Consider the following 24566-nt stretch of genomic DNA (forward strand, 5'->3'; position numbering starts at 1 on the left):
ACCTCTATACTGAAGCCAGCCCCTGCTGGGAACTGTGGTCCAGGGAAAACCAGAGATGGGGGGAGGGGCAAAGACCATTAGCAGGATGGGGGAGTCTCACAGGTGGAACTAAAGTTGGATTCCCGACCAGGCAGTAACAAGGTTCAGAGCAAGACTCAATACACCCAGCTCACAGGCACCCACTGGGGCTCCGTACGAAGCTTCTCCACGGCAGTCTGGAGCTCACGAAAGGTCCTCTCCAGGTTGCTGTTGACCAGGCTGAGGTCGAAGTAATGCCCATAGCCCCTCTGGATGCGGCTGCTCTCTTCCACCGTCCGCCTCAAATCTGCCTCCTGTCCGGCACAAGGGGCTTTGGTCAGCATCTCTAACCCAGTTCCATCATTAGAGGGATCTGTAACCTGTCTATCTCACCCCAAAGTTCAGCCACAGGGACACAGATCCCCTGTAGCCCCCTAGCTGTGCTCCGGCACCAAGCCCCGGGTGGAGGGAAGGGAGGGAGGGAGGGAAGGAAGGGAGAGAGGGAAGGAGGGGGGAGGATAGAAGGAATAGATGCTGTAAATGACAAATAATGCTAGCCATTTGGCCACCCACTGGCTCTTCACAGCTCCATAAGGGAGGACCAATTATCCACACACCCCTATCCCCCCCCACCGCTAGTAACACAAAGCTCAGATACTAAGAGGTCACAGTGAGTCGACAAGGATCTGACCAGGCCCCTTCCTGTGGCATCAGGACCCACCAGGTACTCTGGGAAGGAACTGATCAACTGGCCTAGTGAAGCCGTTGGGGAGCTGTGTCCCAGAGGCTGCAATTTTCGCCAGGGCCATGGTGCCCAAGGCCAGGATCAAGTCGTCAGAAGATGCAAGCCCAACCTAGGAGCTGTCATAACGGCTCGTAACGGGCATGGAGGAGGGAAGCCTGGGACCAGAGTTCCAGCAAGCCCTATTCCTGGGGGAGTGCTGTATCAAAGTCCAAATTTTCTCCAGCAACTTCTCCTGGCCAGCACTCTCTGAAGAGTACCACACAGTAGGCCTGAAGTCAGTTCCGTGTCCCTTGCTCCATCTGAGACTTTGTACTGTCTTCTCTCGGTTTTTCCTTTTCACACCTACAAACCACTGCCCGAAGTCCCACCTCTCTTGAGCTCCACCACCCCAGGCCACCAGAAAACCCCTTCCCAGAGCTCCAAGCCCCTCACCGTCAGCTGCTTGGTGGACACGCCGCTCTCCAGTGCAGCTCGGTTCATCGCCCGCAGAGTCTCAAAGTCAGGAGCCTCAATGAACACCACGTAAGGGACAAACTCAGCTGTCCTCAGGACCTTCACCGCCTGCAGGGAAAGAGGGTAGGAGTTAACTTGTTCACTCGTGGGATTGTCTCGGAACCTGGGAGGTCCTGGTGCTTCCTCATAGCCACAGTGAGGGGCCTGGTCAGTAAGAATGTGTGGGTGGCGGGGTGGGCGCCTGAGAGGGGATGCTTGGGCTGCCTGAAGTTCTGGGACCTGTGTCCTGAGACCAGCAAGTGGCTGGCAGAGGGTTGCAGTGTGATCTAGGTGCCCTGGGAAGTGTGGGAAGAGGGCTCTGTCAGACACAAACAGAAGGGCTAGAAGTACCTGCGGGTTGACATCCAGCACGCACACCTTGCCAGAGGCAACCACGCCCCGGATGGAGTCGATCCGTGTGCCGTACAAGTTGCCCTCATATTCGCCATGCTCCAGGTAGCGCCCGGCACGGATGTCAGCCTCCATCTCCCCACGAGACACAAAGCTGTAGCCCTGCCCCTCACGTTCTGAGTCCTTGGGCCTCCGGGATGTGTCTGGAGAGGGAAGGCGGGGCTAACTGGTGAGTCAAGCCACCCCACCTTAAACATACACATGTGAGTTCCACGTGGGTTGCGTGACCTCGTGACCTCGGCCCTAAAGGCATAGCCTCTAGGAATCACCACCCACCCCCATCCCCTGCTGTCCCATCACTTGGAAGCCCTATCTGCCGTATGACCACATACAGTTCGACCCTGTTTCACCAGACCCCAGATAGACACTCACTTAAAAACCACCAACAAAAACAAACAACAACAACAGCAACAAAAACTTTTTGGAAGTAAAAACCTGAGAGAAGAAATCCTGGTAAGAAGCCAGGCCCTTCACCAGATACTGAATCTGCAGTTCCCTTCATCCACCCACAGAGGGCGCACACTCCACACCCAAAGGAACCACCTGACCTGATGTTCTTCGAGATGCTCTCACAGCGCTGCTCAGCACCCCTCCTGGACCATTTTCTCCTTCCCTCCGCCCCACCGCGGACAAATCCACCCGGGCATCTCCCGCTCTACGGCTCCCACTCACAGGGCACTGTGGTGCCGTAGCGGTCTGGATCCCACAGAATGAGCTTGTTTTTCAGGCTGCGCCGGCCCACACCCTGCGCACCAATCAGCACCAGGGTTTTCCTGCGAAATGGGGGCATGCGGGCCACCTCCTCATAAATGAGCAGCTCATGGCGGTCAAACTCTAGGGACAGAGAGACGACAGAGAGACAGCACAGATCACCAGGTTGCCCCACGTGGGAGGGAAGGGACTCTCAGAATGCATCAAGGGTAAAGGCGGCCATGGAAACAGGAAGGAACTAGGCAGGCCTAGGAACGAGGCTGGCGGTATCTGAGGCAGAGTAAACTCACAGGTCACTTGTGAGCAAGAGAGAGATGACATATTATACAACTAAGACAAGAATTAATACCCACCTGCATTCTTGGTAGTCAAATACATCATTCGCTTCTTTTTCTTCCCTGAAAGGCTGCCACATAGGGTCCCTGGCCACAAGGAAAATAAGTAAGCAAGCTGGGCCGTGTCAGGTCTTAAACCGGGGCCTGAGGTGAAAGAGGGGGGCCCCTACCTGAGGTCGGGGTCAGTTCCAGGTCCCGCTTGACAAATGCTTTCCGCTTCTCCTCCAACAACTGGCTAGGGATGAGCCCAGCACTGCCCCCTTCGACATGGCATGCCTGAAAAGGCACAGGCCAAAGCCCTACCTGGGTAAGAGAACCCTTCCTTGCACCATACTTGGAGACATTTCAGGAGTGCCCCAGGCTCACCTGCCACCAATTGGCATCATCTTGGTTTACAATCTGGAGCAAGTCCCCGGCGTTGAAGCGCAGGCCTGCCTCCTTGCAGGGGATGAGACTATCCCGGGCAGGGTCATAATCGAAGTGGCATTTAACAAATACCTGAGCGCAGGGATTTAGAGTCACCATAATGAGGAGAGAGCACATCCACCCGCTCCGGGCCACGCCCCCTCCCTGGAGGAGTGATACCTCCAGCCCTCCCTACCCTGCCCCGCTGGTACTCTCCCTGGCCTTGGAAAGAAGAGATTCAGATTGAGCCATTGGGAAACTACCCAAGGCTGGGTCAGGCCTCGGGAAAAAGAAAGCTGGCCCCATGCAGAGGTCACTGGCACCTAATCCTGTATTCTTCCTTCCACTCTTCAGGAGGACAGAGCTCTTAGAGTTCAAAAGCCAAGGAGGAGGTGAACAGGGCCCCAATCCACCAATGAGGAAGGAGCTACCAGGGCAGGTGAGATCCCCACCTTACACAGGCCTGCGGGGTGAGTTCTTACACACACACAAGGTGCAAAGACCACAGTGATCTGCATCTCTTCGAACGCTTGGGACACTCAAGACAATCTCTTGCACACTCAGGCAGAACCTCCTAGTCACAGAAGCTCACATGTCCCTTGCACATGTGTGTGAATGCCTCCATGTTAAGACAAGTTAACGTGTGCTTATGTGCCACACTTGGAGTGGGCCTGCCTGGAGGTCCTGCTGTCTCTTTTTCCCTTTGCTGAATAGCAAGAGACCTGGGAGCTTCAGTTAAGGGGCTCGGCCGTCCCTTGAACTGGCTGGGGTTCAGGCAGAGGCCCACCTGTCGGGGAAGGTGGGGTTCCTGGTAACTCGGCAAAATCTTGAGGATGACACCGCCACTGGCACTGCGCAGGAGCTCCTGCAGTGCCCGGGGGTCACTGCCCACCGGCTGCCCGTTCACTTCCTTGATGATGTCACCAACGTGCAGCAGGCCTTGCTGAGCCACCATGCCCCCGTGCAGAATGCGGGCGATCACCAACTCACCACCTTCCACTCGGAATGTCACACCCTGAAGGGTCAAAGGAGTGCAAATGACCTCTGTTCCCAGTCTTCAAATGGGGCTCCTGGTGGCCCTCCCATTCCTGTCCCCACCCTCGCCTTCACTCAAAAAGCCTTCTACTCCTGTCTCAATACTTATAGACACAACCTGGAGAGGAGCCTGAGGGAGAGTGTGTGTGTGTGTGTGTGTGTGTGTATGTGTGGTGTGTGTCTGTATTATGGTGTGTATGTGTATGTATATGGTATGTGTGCATTATATGTGTATAGTGTGTGTCCATATATATAGTGTGTGCATATGTATTATGATGTGTGTATTTATAGTGTGTATGTGTGTGTGCATAGCCATATGTATAGTGTGTGCATATGTATGTATGCATGTATGTATGGGGTGTGTGTGTATTTATAGTGTGTGTATATGGTATATGTGTATAGTATATGTATAGTATGTGTATAAGTATGCATAGTGTGTGTGCGTGTGTGTAGTGCATGCTCCTAAGACCTGCAGATATTCCCTATAGCCAACCTTGGCCTAGTCTTTATCTTTGACTCCTTCCTACCTGCCCTTTCTCCTTTCCCATGGGTGATTCTCGGTGCCCTCCCCCGCTCACACGCCTCTGGCCCTCACCAGATGTTCTCCTGCAGTCTTCCGGATGCCCACCATGCGCACTGCATCAGGAGGTACTGGCTGGTTGCTGAACGTGGGATCCAGACCTGGACTGGGGGGTGGTGTCTCATAGGTCTTTGAGGCCACTGAATCATGGGTCTCCAGGAGGGACTAAAAAGGAACAGGAAGAGAAGCGATAATGTGGAAATGCCCAGTGCTCCGGACCAGGTTCCAACTAGGAGCTGCTCACCCCACCCCACCCCGGCAGCCAGCAGCCTGGAACCTGGAAGTGAGGCTCCTGGAGGATGCGTGCCAGCTCCGCGGCAGTGCTGCTCTGCTCGGCCAGCTCAGCCAGGTCCCGAAGGATTTCCTGCACCAGTTCCAGGTTGTTATCCCGAACGGCCTCCAACTTTGTCTCCTCCAGCCGCTCGTGGGCCTGGGGTGTGGAAACAGTGCGGATAAGGACACCAGGAAGTCCCAGGATGCCACACAGAACTCCTCTGGCTCCAAACCCCTAATCCCCACTCATAACATCACTCTGGGTCCTGCTTCACCTACAGAAGACATAAACACACACACACACACACACATTCCTGTGCACTTTGCTTTCCTTTCCCCAGCAAGTAATTAGTAAGACTCAGTTTATGGACAGGACAATCCAAAGATAGACTTCTATTTCCATCTTCTTGACTCACAGGGTCACCAAAGATCATCACTGTCCCCATCTCCCAAGATAGTGTGATTAAAGAAGAATAAACATGGGCTGGAGGGATGGCTCAGTGGTTAAGGGCACTGACTGCTCTTCCAGAGGTCCTGAGTTCAATTCCCACCAACCACATGGTGGCTCACAACCATCTGTAATGGGATCTGCTGCCCTCTTCTGGTGTGTCTGAAGACAGCTACAGTGCACTCACATATGGAAATAAACGAATAAATCTTTAAAAAATGATAATGGACTCCATTATATTTTAGCCACTTTTTCTATTTTATGTGTATGAGTGTGAGCTGCCACGTGTGTGCTGGGAATCAAACACAGATCCTCTAGAACAGTAGCCGCTGACCAGCCCCCCCAGCCCTGTATCACAAATTTTGATCAGACCCACCCTATCTTGCCTCCTTCCCGCTCCCAGGGATTCCTTCCTCTTCCCAACTGGTTCCCTGCTACTCCCACGTATTATTCAATTTGTTCCTTTAGTGAGCCAGTCAGGACTGCTTGGAGCAGTGGTTCTCAGCCTTCCTAATGCTGCAACCCTCTTCTTACACAACCCTCTTCTTACACAACCCTCTTGCACACCCCACCCCGGCCATAAAAATCATCTTTGCTGCTACTTCCTGACAGTAATTTGCTATTGTGTTATGAATCATAATATAAATATCTGGTATGAAGGTCATCTGCTGTGCAACCTTCCAAGGGGTTTCCACCCACAGGATGGCTTAGAGGCTCATGAGTGAGAAGCCTCATTTACAGAAGCCTGGGGCACTTTCCCAGTGCCGACCACTGAAGAAAATCCCCCTCGGCCACCATCTGCCTAGAGATCGGCCACACAAGTGCCAGGTCACAGGTATGTACTGTGAAGCTAAGTCCAGCTTCATCTTCCCTGGCTCATTTCCTCCAAGGGTAACATTTCCACACCTGTGTCTTCTTGACAAATATCCATCAGAGAGCTCCCTCTCCCACTGTGATATATGCTCACTTAATACTTTCCCTACCCCAGGTCAGGGACCAGCCGCTTCTCCGGGGAAACAGAGTCCAAGACTGGCTCGCAGTGCCTGTTGCTTCTTGTGTGTGCTGTTCTTTTCTTAAACTGTATTTTATTACCATGTGTGTGTGTGTGTGTGTGTGTGTGTGTGTGTGTGTGTGTGTTGGTGCAGGTTGGCCACAGCACAAATGTGGAGGTCAGAGGACAACTTCATGGAGTTGGATCTCTCCTTCCACATTTCCATGGGTCTCAGGCTCCGGGCAGTAGGCTCGCTCGGTCAGCAGTTTACCCCCCAAGCTATCACTGGTCTGTGTGCTGTTTCTGCAGTGGTCAATATGGGTGTTTCCGTTAAGATAACTCTCCGAGGACGGCCTTATCTTGCTCCGTATTCCTCCCTCCCCTCTTCCTCCGTGAGAACTCGTTTCCCAACCATAACAACTATTGAACTTTTTGCTCTTTCCTTCTGATCAACTAAGAGTCTGGATCATCTAGAGCTCCCTTTGGCCTTTTCTGGGAGTGTTTTATTTGTTCGTTTTGGGGTTTTGGAAACAAGGTCTTGCTATGCAGACTAGGCTGTCCTTGAGACCTATGCAGGCATCCTGACAGCTCTCTGTCCTTACAAGATTGGCATGTCCAAGAAGTGTTCATGAGCCTTGTCTAACATGGAAGCCACAAGCCATATTTGGGGGTGAACACTGAACGTGTGGCTGCTGGATCTGAGGAGCTCAAAGTTTTCTGTTTTGTTTTGTTTTTTAAAGTTTTATTTATTTATTATATATAAGTACACTATAGCTGTCTTCCGACACACCAGCAGAGAGCATCAGATCCCATTACAGATGGTTGAGAGCCACCATGTGGTTGCTGGGATTTGAACTCAGGACCTCTGGAAGAGCAGTCAGAGAGCCATTTCTCCAGCCCCGTTTTTTTTTAGACACAGGGTTTTTCTGTGTAGCCCTGGCTGTCCTGCAAAAATATAGACCAGGCTAGCCTCAAACTCAGAGATCTACTTGCCTTTGCCTCCAGAATTCCGGGATTTTTAATAAATTCTTTAAATTTAAATTTAAAATTTTAAGTATTATCTTGGTGCATTTTTATTGCTATGACCAAAAATAACCCGAGGTTGAGAGCTGGGACTGGAACTTAGAACAGAACCAACCTCACATGCTTGGAATGTGCTAGGCCCTGGGTTCAGTCCTCAGCACCATCGCAAACCACATCAAAACAAACCACCTGATACTGAGTAACTTAGGAACAGTAGAAGGTTATTTCTAGGGCTGCAGAGGTGACCCACAGGTCAAGAGGTGGCCCTAGCTGCTCTTCCAAAGTGATCCTGGTTCGATTCCTAACATCCACGTGGCAGCTCACAACTGTCTGTAACTCCAGTTCCAGGGCATCTGACACCCTCACACAGACACACATGCAGGCGGAACATCGGTGTACATAAAATAAAAATAAAAACATCAGTTTTTGAAAGTATTTCCTTACAGCCTTGAAGGCCGGGAGGTTAGAGGTCACTATTCTCAGCGTCTGAAGGGCTCCCCCCACCCCGACCTCATGGGGAAGTTAGAGGCTTTAAAAAAGTGAATCACACTAAATTCTCTCCAGCAGCCTGTAAATTTGCTAATCTCGTGGAGAACGGCTCCACCCTCATGAGCCAACCATCCCCTAAAAGATGCACTGCTAATACTATTGCATCCGAGGCTACCTGGAGTTTAGAGAAGACACTAGCATTCAAATCCTGGATCCTGGGCCATAGTGCATAGTGGGAACACTATAGAAAGTTCCTTGAATTAATACCACTTCTGTACAACCAGCAACACTTAGTATCTGGGGAGCTGCATCCAACTGTCCGTTAACTTTAGGTTGTATTCCCCCCCTTAACTTTATTTTTTATTAGTACACTGATGGAGCTCAGTTTTCAAACCTACACTAAAGAATAAACTCAAAGTTTCCATTCCACTGTACCCTGTACACACATACACACACACACACACACACACACACACCACCCAAAAGAAATCATTTCATCAGATTACGCTGGTTTCACAGAACTAAAATGCCAATTTGTTTATTTATCCTTCTTTTATTCTCTATTTTCTTTTGTTTGTTTGTTTGTTTGGGGTTTTATTTTTAGATCTTAGTCATTTTTACTGTACATGTATGGGTATTTTTGCCTACATGTCTGTGCACCATCTACACACTGTGCCCATAGAGACCAGAAGAGGGCGTCAGATCCCCTGGAACTGCAGTTTTAAAGATAGTTGTGAGTCACAATGTAGGTACTGGGATTAAACCTGGGTCCTCTGGAAGGCCAGCCAATGCTCTTAACTGCTGAGCCATCTCCCCAGACCCTTGTGTTTGGGCTTTTTCGCTCCTTTATTTGTTTGAGACAGGGTCTCACTGTGTAGCCAAGGCTGTCCTGAACCTACTATGTGAACTCATGGAGATCCTCCTGCCTCTGCCTCCCAAGTGGTGGGATTAAAGACGGACATCACTGCACCGGCTGCTATCTGAGTTCCAACCTAACAATTCTCTCTAGAAACCACCCCACGCCACAAACGGAGATTCCCTTCATAGCTGATAATTAATTACCTTTGTAATGAGCACACAGACTCAGCTGCGCACCTGCAGTGTTATAACTTCCTTACCCTGTCTCTGAATATTTAACTTTCTTCCTAATATTTTGTTACTGCGGTAAGACCACTGTAAATAACCTTAGCACACCACTCTCTATCCGTGGAGAGTCCTGCATACACTGCCGGAAGTCTGGCTGGGTCAAGCAGATGTCTTGGATACCTGGAGCTGCACCCAACCTCCTCTCCCACCAGCATCCCCGAGCTCCTCCCTGTACTGATCGGCTTCTGAGCACTTGCCAGTCACTCCCATAGGAAACGATCTGTCAGCGGGGACCTAATTTGCATTTTGCTTATTACGGGTGCAGCCAAGCATCTCTTCGTATGTTTAAAGACCATCTGTGTATCTTCTGGTGTGAACTGTCTGTTCGTGTCTTTTGCCAAATTTTTCTATTTGATTTTTTTTTTGCCTTTTCCCATTTTTAAATGTTCCCTCTATATCGAGAAGATTAGCCCTTTATTTGTGACATCTTTTGCAAATCATTTTCCTCCAGCTTGTCATTTTTCTTCAGATTCTGCCTACGGTAGCACTGCCTTGCCAAAAAAAAATTATGTTTAATGTGGCTGAATTTATTAATGTTTCATGCATCTGAATTTTCAGGATGGGAGGGGTGCTTCCCATACCCAGATTTTTTTTTCTTTCCTTCCAGGATACATAGTTTCACATTTAGATCTCTGATCTGCTTGAAGTTTATTCTGATGTGTGGTGTGCACTGTGGATGTACTTTGATATTTTTCAAAAATGACCGACCGTCAGGATTCCTTAATGCTGTTTATTAAAACTACACAATAGGAGGCTGGGGAGATGGCTGTCAGTAAAGTTCCTACTGTCCAAGCAGGAGGACCTGAACTCAGGTGCCCCGTGACTAATGTTAAAATGGGGAAATGGAGTGTCTGCCTGTGATACTACCACGCATGGGCAGGCGGAAGGGTGGGGTTGGGGTGGGGATGAGGAGGCAACGAGAGAACCTGAAGATCCCTGAAGCTCACTGGCTGGCCAGCCTGGCTAAACTGATGAGTTCTGGCATCTGTGAGAGACTGTCTAAAAAAACCAAGGGCTGGAGAGATGGCTCAGCAGTTAAGAGCACTGGCTGTTCTTGCAGAGGTCCCTGGTTTGGTTCCCAGCACCCATGGGGTGCCCACGTGGCGGCTCATGACCGCTTCTAGATCCAGGTTCATGAGGTTCCAGCACTTTCTTCTTCGAGCTCCTTGAGCACCAGGAACATGTTACACGTGCACATATGCAGGTACTCACATGTGTGCATGAAGTAAAAATAAATGTATCTTTAAAACTGGAAAAGTGGAGAGAGATATTAGACATCAATCTCCAGGCCTCACACCCGTGTCCAAAGTCACACACAAAGTACACACACCACACACACAAACAGCACAATACACACATAACACTTAAGTAAATTATTGTGTCGTTCTAAGGTGTGGTAACAGTAATGTTAGTACTTTTTAAATATATATATATGTTTATATATATATATATATGTATATATATATATATATCCCAGCACTCAGGAGACGGAGGCAGGTGGATCTCTGTGAATTCAAGGCCAGCCTGGTCTACACAGCAAGTTGCAGGACCTGTGAGCTACCCCATGCTGAAGTGGACCGGCTGTTGAGTGACCGATGGACAGTGGCCCTGAACTTTATTTTTTTAATTCACAATGCTTTTTTTAAGCCCACAAGATGAGGAAGTTTTGTTGGTCTGTCTGTTTTAGGGATGAGGCTCACAATATATTGCTGTGCTGGTCTCAGACTCTTTGCCTCATGAGCCCCACCCCCACCCCAGTTTCCTAAGCGCTGGGATCACAGGCACCAAACCCAGCTTCATATGGGAATATTTTATTTTATTTTTATTACATTTACTGGTTTTATTACATTTTCCTTATTGGGGGGAGCGTGCCACAGAGTGCACACAGAGGCCAGCAGACAATTTGCTGGAGCATCTCTGAAATGAGATTTTAATAACATCTCATGGAAGAGATTCAAAGAGGAGTGAAGGAGACAGAAACAATGCCTGGTGACCGGTGACCGACAACCCGGCTACAAAGCTCCTTTCCCCTTCTCTTCCCCAAACAAGGGCAGGGAACGGCACCAGACATGACCCACGAGAGACCCATCTTCCTCTTGGCCTGGCAATGTTCCTGTTGAAGGGACAAAGGAGCTGCATGCAGAAACTGGAACATGCCAGTAAAGAGTGAACACCCCCAGAGCCCAGCCATTGGGCTTCGCACACACGGTTCACGGAGCCTGAGAGAGACAGCTCCCCTGGCTCTGGGACATCTCTGTGCCCAAGACCAATGCTGGGAATATAGAAACCCAAATCCTGAGCTGCAAGAAAGAACAAATGTATTTAGATGCCAGGAATGTAGTCATGGTAAAATAAATGAATATGTATGTATGTATGTATGTATGTATGTATGTATGTATGTATACATACATATATAATATCTACCAGTTTTGTTCCTTTAGACAACTCTGACTAACACAATGACCCCTCTGCCTCGAATCTTACCCGTAAGCAGTCCCTAGATCAACTTTTGCAACCCAGAGAAAACTCTGACTACAGAGCCAATAAATACGAAGCAAGCATCTCAGAGAACCAAAGAGCAGCGGGCTCACCAGCACTGAGCCCTCGGAGTCTGTCCCAATCGCCAACAAACTTCTGGAGGCCTTAGGAACTCAGGGTCGGCCTCACAGTGCTGAGTTCATGAAGTGGTTGTAAAATTGGTTTACGCAAAGTGGTTTGGAAGTTAGTCGACAATATCTTCTATCTAACCACAGTCCCCACCCCCAACATCTCCTTTGCCCACAGCCATGATTCCTTGGCTTCCTGTTTAAGTTATATTCCATCTGCACAGATTCTACACAGTCCTAAAGTAAATACAATTTGTAGCTATTTTTACCTTTAGAAAAATAGAATCATGCTATATATGTAAAATCCTAGGGACCTAATTTGGGGGTTGTTTGTTTGCTTGTCTTTCACTTAGTATGAAAATTTACTTACTGAGTGAAAATTTATTTTTATCTACTACTTTCTACTCAGTATGTTTTACTATGACTTATTTTTTTTTAATTTATATGTATTAGTATCTTGCCTTCATGTAAGTATGTGTACCACGTGTGTGCCTAGTGCCTAAGGCAGCCAGGTAAAATGTTGAGTATCCTGAATCTGGAGTTACAGTGATTGTAAACTGTCCTGTGGGCCCAGACCAGGGCCCTCTGCCAGAGCAGCAAGTGCTCTTAACTGCTGAGCCATCTCTTTCCCCAAAGGATTTCTTCTTATTTTCTGTAGAAGTGATTGATGTGCACACGGCAGCATTAGACTCACCGGAGCGGCGACCCAGGAGAGTGATTTGAGTGTCCGTGGTAACCACGTTATCATTTTGATCTTAAATCATGCTCAGCATGGACTGGCCTGCAGCTCAGGTCAGAAAGCTGTGGGAATCCCAGCATCTCACATAACAAGGCCTGGGGTGCAGACCTAGAATCCTACCACTCGGAAGGTCAAAGTAGGAATTCAAACATTCTCTGCTATGTAGCGAGTTCAAGGTCAGCCCAGGCTGTGTAAGACATGCCCTCTCCCAAACACAAACATACACAACACACACACACACACACACACACACGATGCATCCTCAGCAAAGCAGGGACCAGAAGCTGGTACCAGGGACATGGGCAATTAACAGTAGATAAAACACTAACAGCCGGGCTCTGCCAACTACTGTGCCAGCTCCAACAGCAGGCTGCAACACAGACTGGCCACAGCCATCCTCTCCCTGTAAAGCTCTTCCCCCACCCTCTTGTTCCGAGTGTTCTGATCTTGGCAAGGGACAGAATTCTCCTTTGAACTCTGGGGATCATAATTAAATTCAAGAACTGAAGCAAATGCCAGAAAGCAATGTTCCAGAACTTCAACTGGGCTTCAGCAACCGTGCCTTGGCTATTGGGATGTTAGCCAATGTCAGGCAAGCAAGCAGAGGCTTGGCAGTAGTCATAATCTGGGACTTGAACCGCCATGGGAATAAAGATGGGGCCACTGTCCCAGAGGCTAAGAAACTCTAGGGAGAGAGATTCCATCATCTCGGGCATTGCAGCCTTCCAAGCTGAGACAGCAGACATGTGGGTGAGGCCATCTCAGACCACCCAGCTCACCCAGGTGAACAAGCCCAGGTCAGAAATGCCACCCAACCTGCCCACAAAACCATGAGAACTAAACCACAGCACAGTGGGCGGCTTGGGATGTGGCAAAAGCTAACTGATTTTCGGGATACCCTACTGCCATACCTTCCCCCACCACACACCCTTGTCAAGGCTCCAATCTTACTGGCTTCCCTGGGCCCTCATTGTCTGAGAGCCCGCCCGGGCTTGCTCTGCCAACTCATACACTGCAGCCTAATCACAGGACAAAGCCTTCTGAGGAACTTCAGGCTGACAGCTAAGACCACCCCATAGCAACACTTCCGCGGCCATAACCACTGCGCACACCCGCTTGATTCTCTTACCAAGCAGGTGCCGCTCTCCTTACTTCTCATGAGAAACCACTGATGTCCACAGAGGCCAACAGACATACAACACCGTTAGGGCCTGAACCGGAAATGTCCTGCGTGGACTCATGTTCTTGAAAGTTTGTCCCCCTAGCTGGCAGCACTACTTAAGACGGTTACGGACCTTTAGGAGGACAACATGTCTGACAGAAGTAAAGACACTAGGCCAGGCTAGGCAGTGGTGGCACACTCGGGATCCCAGAGGCAGGCAGATCTCTGAGATCGAGGCCAACCTGGTCTACAGAGCGAGTTCAAAGACAGCCAGGGCTACATCTTGAAAAGCCAAAAGGAAAGAAACAAAGTCAGTTATGGCCCAGCCCATAGTTGCAGCTGCTCTCTGGTCCCTGGTACACAGTGACATAATGAATCTCCATCCCCTGCTCCCAACACCAGGAACTGTCATGCCCTCCCTGCATGGGCAGACTACTCTAAAACCATGACTCAGAGTAAGTCCTTTCTCCATGTTGTGGAAACGGGCTGGGGGGGAAGTAAGGTGTGGGGGGATAGGGGAGGGGTCTTCTGACTTCCACCACTGTTCTTTGTTCTCCAACATATACACTGGTTCAAATACTGTCTTCCCATGCCTCCCTGCAGGACCTGCACCTGCTGATAGCAACTTTCCTGATTGCTTCTTTAAAGATTTATTTATTTTTTATATATGTGAGTACACTGTCATCACTGTCTCCAGACACACCAGAAGAGGGCATCAGATACCATTACAGATGGTTGTAAACCACCATGTAGTTGCTGGGATTTGAACTCAGGACCTCTGGAAGAGCAGCCAGTGCTCTTAACCATCTGAGCCATCTCTCCAGCCTAACTTCCCTGATTTCTAAATGCCATTCCCCTTAGATTTCTCACCTTGGCCTTGGCTGCTATTGAAGCACCTGTTACTGGATCTGTGTCAGCCCTCCCAGATGTCAGCCACCTGCCAGGACTGCTGCCTGCTCTCTACAGACAATCTTCGGATTTATGAGCTGCTTGCCAAGCTTGCCCTCAGACCTTTAATTCTCTGGGTTCGCTCCCTCAGGTACCCCTATCCTTGGTGCCAGCTCTACCCATTCCAAACCCTCCCATATGCCTCTCACATCCTCAGAGATAAGAATCAAGTTCATCTCCTCAAAGGCAAAGGAAGGAGGCAGGTTACTAACTGTTACAGTTTAACCCAGATCCACCCGGGACGTTGGCTACCTCTTCAGGAGAACCAAGATTGTACAGCTAAGTATTTAATTATTGTGTTTTGTCTGTTGGTTCACAAATTCACCTGTGGCTATAGTCATAGCATAAGAAGTAAGTCCCAGTGTCTCAGGTTGGAAAGTAGAGAGGCTGTAATTGGATGAACAATCAAGTTTCGCTGTGAAGGGTCACCCACACAGAGGTGGGAGGGGCTTAGCACTCTGAAGTCCTTCTTGAAGATTCTGCCTCTGTTTCAGAACAGAGAGAAGTCACTGGACGCCCTCAGCAAACTAACCTAACGTCTCATGTGAAGTGGATCTCAGAGTTGAGCAAATGTCCTCAGTATCTTCTGTAGAGTTCTACGATGCACTGAGTGTCATGCCCAGAATTTTCTGGAAGGACAATCTGACCAGCTTATGCTCCAAATGTTTCTAGAGAAAGGACTTTACTTACAGTCTGATCTAGCACATTGGTAACTGGTCACTAGGCGCTATGTGAGCTTCCGGGACTGAGGCACTGTGGAACCTGAGAAGAGGAAGACAGACTTGGACGCTGTCAGAACAAATTATCTCCAGTTCATCTGCTGTTACCTTGGTGCTGTGCCTGGCTGGGGTGGTTTGAATGAAAATGGCCCCCATAGGCCCATGGGGAGTGGCACTGTTAGGAGGTGTGGCCTTGTTGGAAGAAGTGTGTAACTAGAGAGAGGTCTTCCAGGTCTCTGAAGTTCTCCCTGCTACCTGTGGAGTAAGATGTAGAACTCTCAGCTCCTCCTCCAGCACCATGTCTGCATTCATAGGACCATGTTTCCCCACCATGAAGATAATGAACTAAACCTCTGAACTGTATGCCAGTCCCAATTAAACATTTTCAGTGGGCGTGGTGTCTCTTCACAGCAATAGAAACCCTAAGACACTGATTATGCTGGGTGTCCAGTAGATAGCTGCTAAACAGATGAGTGGAAGAGTGAGTGAGTGAATGAGTGACTGAGTGAGTGAGTGAGTGAATGACTGAGTGAGTTAGTGAGTGAATGAATGAGTGAGTGAGTGAGTGAATGAGTGAGTTAATGAGTGAGTGAGTGAGTGAATGAATGAGTTAGTGAGTGAATGAATGAGCAACTGAGTGAGTGAATGAGTGAGTGAGTGAATGAGTAAGTCAATGAATGCGTGAGTGAATGAATGAATGAGTGAATGAATGAGCAACTGAGTGAGTGAATGAATGAGTGACTGAGTGAGTGAATGAGTGACTGAGTGAATGAATGAATGAGTGACTGAGTGAGTGAATGAATGAGTGACTGAGTGAATGAATGAATGAGTGACTGAGTGAGTGAATGAATGAGTGACTGAGTGAGTAAATGAGTGAATGAATGAGTTAGTGAATGAATGAGTGGGTGAGTAAATGAATAAGTGACACAGTGAGTGAGTGAATGAATGAGTGAATGTATGACAGAGACAACAATTCTTCTCTGGAGATCTGTCAGGTCCTTGGGCAAGGCCACTGTGGAAGGAGTGCTACTCAAGGAAGTCACACTTTGAAGTGAGCCGAGTACCCACTACCCCTGACTCTGACCCATAGACGTGTTCGAACTCATCTTCGGAAGGTTACAGATGTGGGGGTTCAAAAATGCATGCGTTCAGCACTTCCACTGCCAAGTCCACCAGAGAACGCTGCACCCTGTGCACTCACAACAGTGCTGTCCTTCTCAGGGGAAAACCCACCCTCATCTCCCAGAAGGGGAGCTACCGAGCTACTGACACCTGTCAGAATTAGTGCCCAATGGCTCACGGGAAACCGATATCTTTACCTGTACTTGGATCAATGACTAGAAATCTCAAGGACAGAAGTGGATGGATTATAATACCATTCCATCTATGGGAAATTTAAACACATTTGTAAAAAGGAAATATTATTGGCAGCTAAACCCATATATGGACAAGGAAAGAAAGCATCCTGGGAAATGGTGTCATACGTGTTTACTCGAAGTAGCGATAAGGGTGAGGAAGGGATGAGCTGTAACATGTACCATCTTTATTTCTTCAAAGGAAAGAAAACAAGCTGGGGGGGGGGCTCAGCAGTTAAGAGCACTTCTTGCTTCTGCAGAGGGACCCGAGTTCAGTTCCCAATACCTACGTCAGATGGTTCATAACCCCCCCCCCCGTAACTCCAGCTCCAGGAGATCCAGTGCCCTCTCCTGGCCTCTGTGGATACCCGAGCACACATAGCATATAGTCACATGGACAAACACACATACACACAACAGACACACACACACACACACACACACACACACACTTCAAAAGAAAGCATAAAAGCGCAAATAAGCAGTGTGTGTATTAACATCATAGAAAAGGTGTGTTCGAGGAGTGGTTACATTATTTTCTTCAATCTTTTCTATGTATCCGCTCAGTAAATACCACTTATGAGCCAAACACTGTTTTAGGCCTAGGAGACAGGATGATCATCCAGGTAGACAAACCTGCCCACCCGATGGAGTTTATGCGCTCAACATTTGAAGCACAAGTAATTCCTCCCTTATCTTCTGTTTCGAGAGACAGAGACTCACTGTGCCGCCCAGGCTAGCCCTGCACTGGGCTCATGTGACCCTTCTGCCTCAGGCCCCAAAGTAACTAGCACTATGGACATGCTTGGAGTCAAGTTTTAAGTAACAAATACATAATGAATGAATGAATGAATGAATGAATGAATGAATGAATGAATGAATGAATGGTGTTCTCTTCAATAACCAAGGAAGGCAAAAGGCAGCCTGCCTTTCTCTTGCTCCCTCCAATCACGTTTTCTTTTCCCCAGAATTTCTCGGACTTTTTGATCATCTGTTCTTTTTTGGGGGGGGGGAGTGCTTGTTCTTCTTTGCTTTGAGTGGTTTCTGGAGACAGTATTTCAAGAAGCCTATATTGACCTCCAACTCTCTGAGTGACCTTGAATTCCTGGTGCTCCTCCCTCTACCACCCAAGTGCTGAGATTAAAGAGATATGTCATCATATTTGGCTCTTATTTCGTTCTTTGAGACAGGGTATTATGTATGTAGCTCAGGCTATCAAACTCCTAATCCTCCTGTCTCAGCTTCCCTCTTGCTGACAGCAGTGTAGGCTGGGTATGTGCCTGGAACACAAGCTCTCTCCCCACAGCGGGACCTCACCTTTATTCTCTACATCTCGGCTCCCATCACACCATGACAGAGTCCCCGCCAGGCCCTAAAGACAACTTACCACTTGGGGCTGGACAGACAGCTCCATTGATAAAGCACTTGCTGTACAAGCCTGAGCCCCGAGCTTGAACCTTCCTCTGCACACAGGTAAAAAGCCAGCCAGTGAGATTTACAACTGTAATCTCACTGCTGGGGACGTGGAGAAGGAAGGGTCTCTGGCTTTGCCGTTGAAGAAGACACCCAATTTCAATCTCTGGGTGACACACACACACATATGCACGCATGTGCACACACACGAGAGTGTACACACATTGTATATACACATGAACACACACACACAGGGGAAAAAAAAAAACAAGAAAATCCCACCACCCTCTATACTGTCTCTCTGCCCTATAACCCACCCCACCATTCACTCCTGAAGACCCTGTTGACTAACTGCCTTACTCTTGGTCCCACAAAACTAAATCTTGCCTTAGTCTTGTTCCCTGTCATTCATTGTCTTGGATCCCCAGTTGCACGTAGCCACACCCACTCACACCACAACCTTCTCCTCCAGGACACCCCTGAACAACAGACCCATCCATAGCAGCCACACCTTGTCTGGTTTTACTTCCTACCCCCCTCTCCCTGACCTTGACCATCTCTCCCATCTCTATGCCCCCACCATTCCTTGCAACCTCAAAGGGACCCTCCAACCTGATTCCCCCCCCCACCCCTTTACCTCCTCCTCCCAACCTGGTCTCTGGAAGTCATACAATCCAAGTCACTCTTAGGCTTCCTTCACGGATCCACCCACATCTGTGGCCTGGATCAAAGCCACCTTCTTCCCCCTCTTTGCCTAGGGACTGAGTTGCCCCACCCTGAGAAATCAGTGCCTGCCATGGACTGTCCGGGCCCCATCTCACTAGATTCTTTCCTCTTCAGTGACTCTTCCAACTTTGCTTCTGACCCCCTTTCCTCTGCTCAAGCCCTGACTCTTGAATCCCAGGAGAGAAATGCCTGCCTTTACTCAGATTTCCTAGTGATCAGCCTGACTTCCCAGAAGCCTCCAGCCCAGCCTATGAGTGCCTCCTTCCCCACAGAAGATGATCTCACTACTGTTGTGCTTACTCTCTGCTAAAGCCAACACCATCCTCTTCTGCTTAGGGTGGAACCTTGGGTGCCCCAAGGTGTCCCACTCCATTCCAAACACAAGTCCTACCTCTCTACAGAGAGCAGGAATCAGTCCCATCTCAATGTCCCATGTCTCTTAACTACCATGTAGTCTCTAATCGGTCTCTGAAACCTTTCATGAGATCCTCCAGGTGGCTGTCAGAGAGGGGCTCCTATAAACACCATTGTCACTGTCCCTTCCTGCCTAAAATGTGCAGAGCTTGCTTGATATTTGAGGTTAATGTCTGAGCCGGCAGGCTCCATCCCCAGTGCCCTCTGCAGCTTTGCCACCATCTTCACAGCTCAGTGGCCCTGTCTAGCACCTGACCCAGCTTCACAGGTCTAACTACCTCTCACTTTGATGTTTCTGCCCAAGCTCTTCCTGTGGCCCAAGATGCAGGCCCCTCTCTGCATCCACCACACTCACACTAACTAGCCCTTCCTCCGGGAGGCCTCCTCTGCACCCCTATACCCCTCTCCAGAGGCTTGAGCACACACCTGTCCTTACACACTCCAAGCATGCATGCGTCTGCTCCTAAAAAAAAAAAAAAAAAAAAAAAAAAAAAAAAAAAAAAAAAAAAATGCCACTACAAAATCCTTATAATTTTCTCATTTTACTGAGCCTGCCTCCCACATAACACACATGCACAATCACCCAAAGGCAGAGAGAAGTGGGTAGGACCAATCTGGAGATTCCAGCACACGGGCACGCTCTTCTCTGGGTCAGGTGTGTTCCGCCTGCCACCTCTCACCAGCCAGGTGCTTCGAGGTGCAGCAGCTGCTCCTCTACCTGCTCCCTCAGGTTCGTCACCCAGGCAGATACCCTGCCACACCCTTTCAGGTGGCTTCTGCCACGTGTCCCATTCCTAAGGGTCCCCTGAGGTCCCCAGGTACACCACCCACCTCCCTGACGCACCATACCTTGGCCAGGGATCTGACTATCGGACTTTCCATTATGCCTCGAAGGAAGATCAGGTCCAGTTCCGCAGCCCCAGTGGCATTGGGCAAGGATCCCAGGTTGTCCAAGACTTGCTGCATGGCTGGGGGAGGGGCAGTGAGATGCTGAGCACAGAAGTCTAAAATCCAGCACAGACCCTGACACTCCCATCCCCATAGAAGTCACCCAACAGCACTCTCTACTTCCCCCACATAAACACCCAGACTTTGCATGCCTCAGGCATTGATCCTAGGGACAGGTGGCAGTTTTCTTGATCTGTTGATCTGTTTTTTCCACCTTATCAATACCAGCTTGGAAAGGTAGGGGGCTACCGGCAGCAGGAATCAGACCAAGGAGCAGGGGTTAAGTGTCCCATTCCAGAGTCTGCCCAGCACTAAAGAAGCAGACTCCTCACTCAACCTCTCGATGGGTGGAAGCCAGAGGAATTGGCCACCTGTAGCTGGCAAGCTCAGGGGCAAGGCAGAGCATGTCCCTGAGTCCAAGCAGACACTAATGCAGAGACCCAGGGCCAATGCTAGACCAGCCCAAGCCATCAGCTTAGAGTGACAACGCAGAACTCGCTGACCTCCACCCTCAGTCTCCCTTCCACTCTGACAGACATCCTTCTTTAGAAATTAATGCATAATAAAAAGTTGAAACTGGCCACAGAGACAGAGGCAGGTGGATGTCCCAGTTTGAGGCCAGCCTGGTTGGCAGATCGACTTCCAGGACAGCCAGGGTTGCCCAGAGAAACCCTGTCTTCAAAACAAAACATAATAAGTCAAAATGGAAGCCCCCAGAATACTAGCAGGGGTGGAGCAACAAGCACCCTAGGTTCAGGGATGGCTTTGGGTACCAAGGGCAGAGGTCAAAAGCCAAATCACCCACAGGGATGAGCGCTCTCAGCCTGAGACTGTCCCCAGAGATAAGGGGTGGCTGCCTTCACTCCTGGGTTAAGAGAGGAGGCAGAGCACCAGGGGGTGGAAGGAAGGAGAAAAGGAATGTGCCCAGCTGGGAGCAAAGATGGGCAGGGGGTATCATTACTCTGCCACCCACGCCTACATCTGCATAACAGCGTCCTAATCCTGGAGGAGGGGGGAGTGGGGAAACGGGCTCAGAGCTCCCCTCCTCCAAAGAGTGAGGGTGGGCAGAAAGAGGCCCTAAAACTGGAGCTTGGAGAAGATGGCTTAGGGCTCCTGAACCCCCCATATTTTTCCTACTCCTCCCCACCTTTTAACAGTCTGTGTCTCCAGACCCCTCCTCCTGGCCTGGGCGTTGCAAGGACTTGAGACTTTACAAGGTCCTTCTTGGGCTTTTAATGTCCCAAATGAGGAGCCCTTCCGGTTCTGCCAAATGTCCACAGTCCCGGGTCCCGCTCACTGACTCCTCTAGACAACCAGCTCTTGGGTTTTAGGAACTGAGCCAGTGGGGAGCGGTGACCTCTGCCAGACCAGCTCCCCTGCCAGACTGGGCATCCAGATCTCCCCTGCTGACACCACTGCCCTGGTGCTCCAGAGCTCACTATGGGAGGGTCAGTTACAGGTTTTACCCCTCCCCTGCCACTCCACTCCACCTCTTCCTACCTTCCCTGCGGAGCTCTGCTTCTTCAGAGGAGCCCAGGGATATCCCCTCCAAGGAAGCCTCACTGCCTGGGCTGCAGGCCATGGCGACCCTCTTTGGCAATCCTAAAACAGTCTCCCGCGAGGTCGGCGCCTTCCCAGCCAGACGCGGGCTGAGCTAAAGAAGGCGGGACTCCTGGAGCGCTGCAGGATCAGCCAATAGCAAGGCTCCGCCTCCCGGACCGCCTTGTTGATTGGCCAAAGCCCGCCTGCCGGTGAGGAGGGGGCGGTAGTAGGTGGGAGGAGGGCGGTGGCAGGAGAGACTAAACTGGCTTGATCCTTGTCACTTAGTGCCGGTGCAGGTAGGAGGTAGTGATGAGGTCGGGTTTGAGGGAAGTAAGGGACTTGAGTAAATCCCTGTAGATTGGGACCTCCCCCTTAGCCCGTGCAGAAATCGCAGGTAGCGGGCTGAGCTTGGCTCCCATCTTGCTCCCGTATCTCTCTTTTATAGACGTCCCTTCTCTACTCCACCTGATGCTGAGTCCTTTTCCCCAACTCCAGGCTGGCTTATTTACAATAACCCCCTCTACCAAAGAAACTCCTCAAGAACAGCTCCAGGCCCTCTCCCTGGTTGGTGTAGTAATATCATTGGTAAGAGGCAAATATCTTAACTTCAGATGCCATCCACTGGAGCACAGTGGAGTCGGGGATGGGAGGAAAGACTGAGGTAAAGGCCACAGCTCTCGAACCTATCTCAACAACAGCTTCTCCCCTTTGCCAACATTACCCATCATGTAAGGAGTGATGCCCTGGAGCAAGCCAGGCACCTTGGCAAGTGAGGATGGGGGGCAGGTAAGAGTCCATTTATGCAGTAAGAATAAAAGTGGTCCAGAGGAAGCTACCCAGGCCCTGTACCCCGATGTGTACCCCATGTGTACCCATGATGCCAATACTCGGGTACTGCTGCTGCTATTGCTGCCACCTCCAGTCAGCCATTCCCAGAGGAGTGGCACCTTGTCGCCTTGCACCCCTGGTTGTCATGGCAGCAGGCGGGATTACACATTAGGACAGTAACCCAGGGATGGCAGAGATATTTAAAGGGACAGCTCCATCAGAAAGCAAGTCTACATTCCCAACTTGACTCATGGAGAGAAATGAGTAAGCAAGCAGTCCTAAGGGCTGGAAGTGAGCACAAGATGGCCAAACTCCTTGCCTGTGTGTGACATCACACACATAGCACGCAAACTCTCCTTAACTAAAGCAAGGGATGCGGAAGGAACTGGCTAGTTCCACCTTTGCAGAGCCCAAAGCAGAAGTGTCCCAGGGAAAAGGGGGGGCAGTGAAGGGGGAGCCCAACCTCAGATGAGGGGCACAGCTGTCTCTATGTCAAACCCACGGAAAGTATAGCAACCACCAGATGATAACAGCAAGCAAACAGCAGGAAGAGAGGGCCCAGTGACACACTTCCTCCAGCAAGGCCACGCCTACTCCGACAAGGCCACGCCTCCTGATAGTGCCACTCCTTATGAGCCTATGGGGCCATTTTCATTCAAACCACCACAAGCAAGATGCACTCTTAGATTCTGAAGCTGAGAAGTCAGCAGAAGGCTGGCTCAGGAAAGGGAGCACATGTTAATTCTTTCTTTGGACATGGAAGCAAAGAGCAGCCAACGGGCACTGCATCTAGGGGAACAAGGCCCCAGGGTTTTTTTAAAAGCAGGCCACACGGACAGGCATGGGTTCCCTGTCCTATGAGCCCCCACCAAAAGTCCTGCAGCTTGGAAGCGTCTCCCTGTGCAGCCCTGCTGGTCACTATTAATAGGTTTACTGAGCGGCCCCAGAGGAGAAGCCTTTTAATCACAGGATTGGGGATGGGTCTCATTAACTCCTAAGCAGCTTAGAGTGGGGTACCTGATCAGTGGAGCAGAGGGAAAGGCCACCACGGGGTAAGAGAAAATCATGATCTCTCCAAGAAACAGGGGGACATTTCAAACCATGAAAAAGGAGCCTTTCCTGGGGGACAAAGGGGTCACAGCAATATTCATTTTCTCAGTACGTAGGGACAAGAATGCATCCAAACCAGAAACCTGGACTGTCTTGCAGAGGGAGCAGCAGGATCCATTGTGAAGAGTTCAGATCTCTCGAGCACCTCATAGCTGTAGCCAGAACCCTTTCAGAGCCTCCGGACGTGGACCCTGACCTGGTGGGTCTCAAGAGACACTCAAGGATCCAGGAACCTGGGGTGGGGTGCAGACTTTGAGGCATGGATGAAAGGGTGCCTATGAAGAGGGCCCACTGCTGTCACCAGAGTCTGGGAGACCTAGGAGCAAAGTCGAAACCATCCATCCCATCCTGCCACCTCCTCTCAGAGGAAACAAGTCAGAGATGACTGGCTTACGGGTCAATGCCATAAAACACAGCAGTGGTGGCGGCTGCTGCTGTGGCCATTCCTGTCCAGCTGCAGTGTGCGCCATCTCTGGAGCACGTAGCCTGGGCCTCGGGCTGGCGAGTCGTGCTACAATATGCATCACTACTGAAGCAAGCTCTGCCTTCCCCGGCTCTATCCTACCCCACTGAGGAGGCAGCTATATGTGGGGTGACAAGGGAGGGATGAACTGTTACTACTGTATCCACCCCCTGATCTTGGCCTATCCCCCATGGAACCACTGAGGCAGGCTGACAGCTTTAACCCCTTCTTACCAGACTCGGAGTTCGTGGCAGCAACCGGCATGGTGAATGGAGCCAGGGAGGGTTCTGAAGTCAGTCTCCTAGAGGAGGAGAGAGAAGGCTGAGAAGAGAGACTCGGAAGAGTATCTATCCTCTTCAGTACAGCCACAAGGTAGGAAGGTAGCGTTGGCCAGAAATGGAAACTTGGATTATAAGACTGACCCAAGTGCTCTGGAAAGCAAGAAGTGCAAACAGCAGGCCCGTTCTCAGAGGTGGGGGAGTCAGGGAGGA

At 50.0% G+C, this 24566-nt stretch overlaps 1 protein-coding gene across 3 annotated transcripts; it reads right to left on the reverse strand.

The window, feature by feature from the left end:
• Positions 1 to 65: 65 nt before the first annotated feature.
• Positions 66 to 24361, reverse strand: MPP2 (MAGUK p55 scaffold protein 2). Of its 3 annotated transcripts, none has more exons than XM_080924464.1 (12): positions 24309 to 24361; positions 20034 to 20152; positions 5010 to 5162; positions 4748 to 4897; positions 3905 to 4132; positions 3079 to 3210; positions 2883 to 2988; positions 2731 to 2799; positions 2339 to 2500; positions 1607 to 1809; positions 1196 to 1324; positions 66 to 332 (listed from the first exon to the last, which is right to left on the reverse strand). In XM_080924464.1, the coding sequence occupies exons 1-12, from the start codon at positions 24337 to 24339 to the stop codon at positions 156 to 158; spliced, it is 1659 nt and encodes a 552-aa protein (XP_080780590.1). In that variant the 5' UTR covers positions 24340 to 24361; the 3' UTR covers positions 66 to 155. The 3 variants fall into 3 exon arrangements, with proteins under 3 accessions (XP_080780590.1, XP_080780589.1, XP_080780588.1); XM_080924463.1 differs by having other exon boundaries at positions 19968 to 20152; XM_080924462.1 differs by lacking the exon at positions 24309 to 24361 and adding an exon at positions 21633 to 21754.
• Between the last annotated feature and the right edge of the window lie 205 nt (positions 24362 to 24566).

The sequence above is a fragment of the Micromys minutus genome, assembly GCF_963924665.1.
Source record: "Micromys minutus genome assembly, chromosome: 10".
NCBI classification, from domain to species: Eukaryota; Metazoa; Chordata; class Mammalia; order Rodentia; family Muridae; genus Micromys; species Micromys minutus.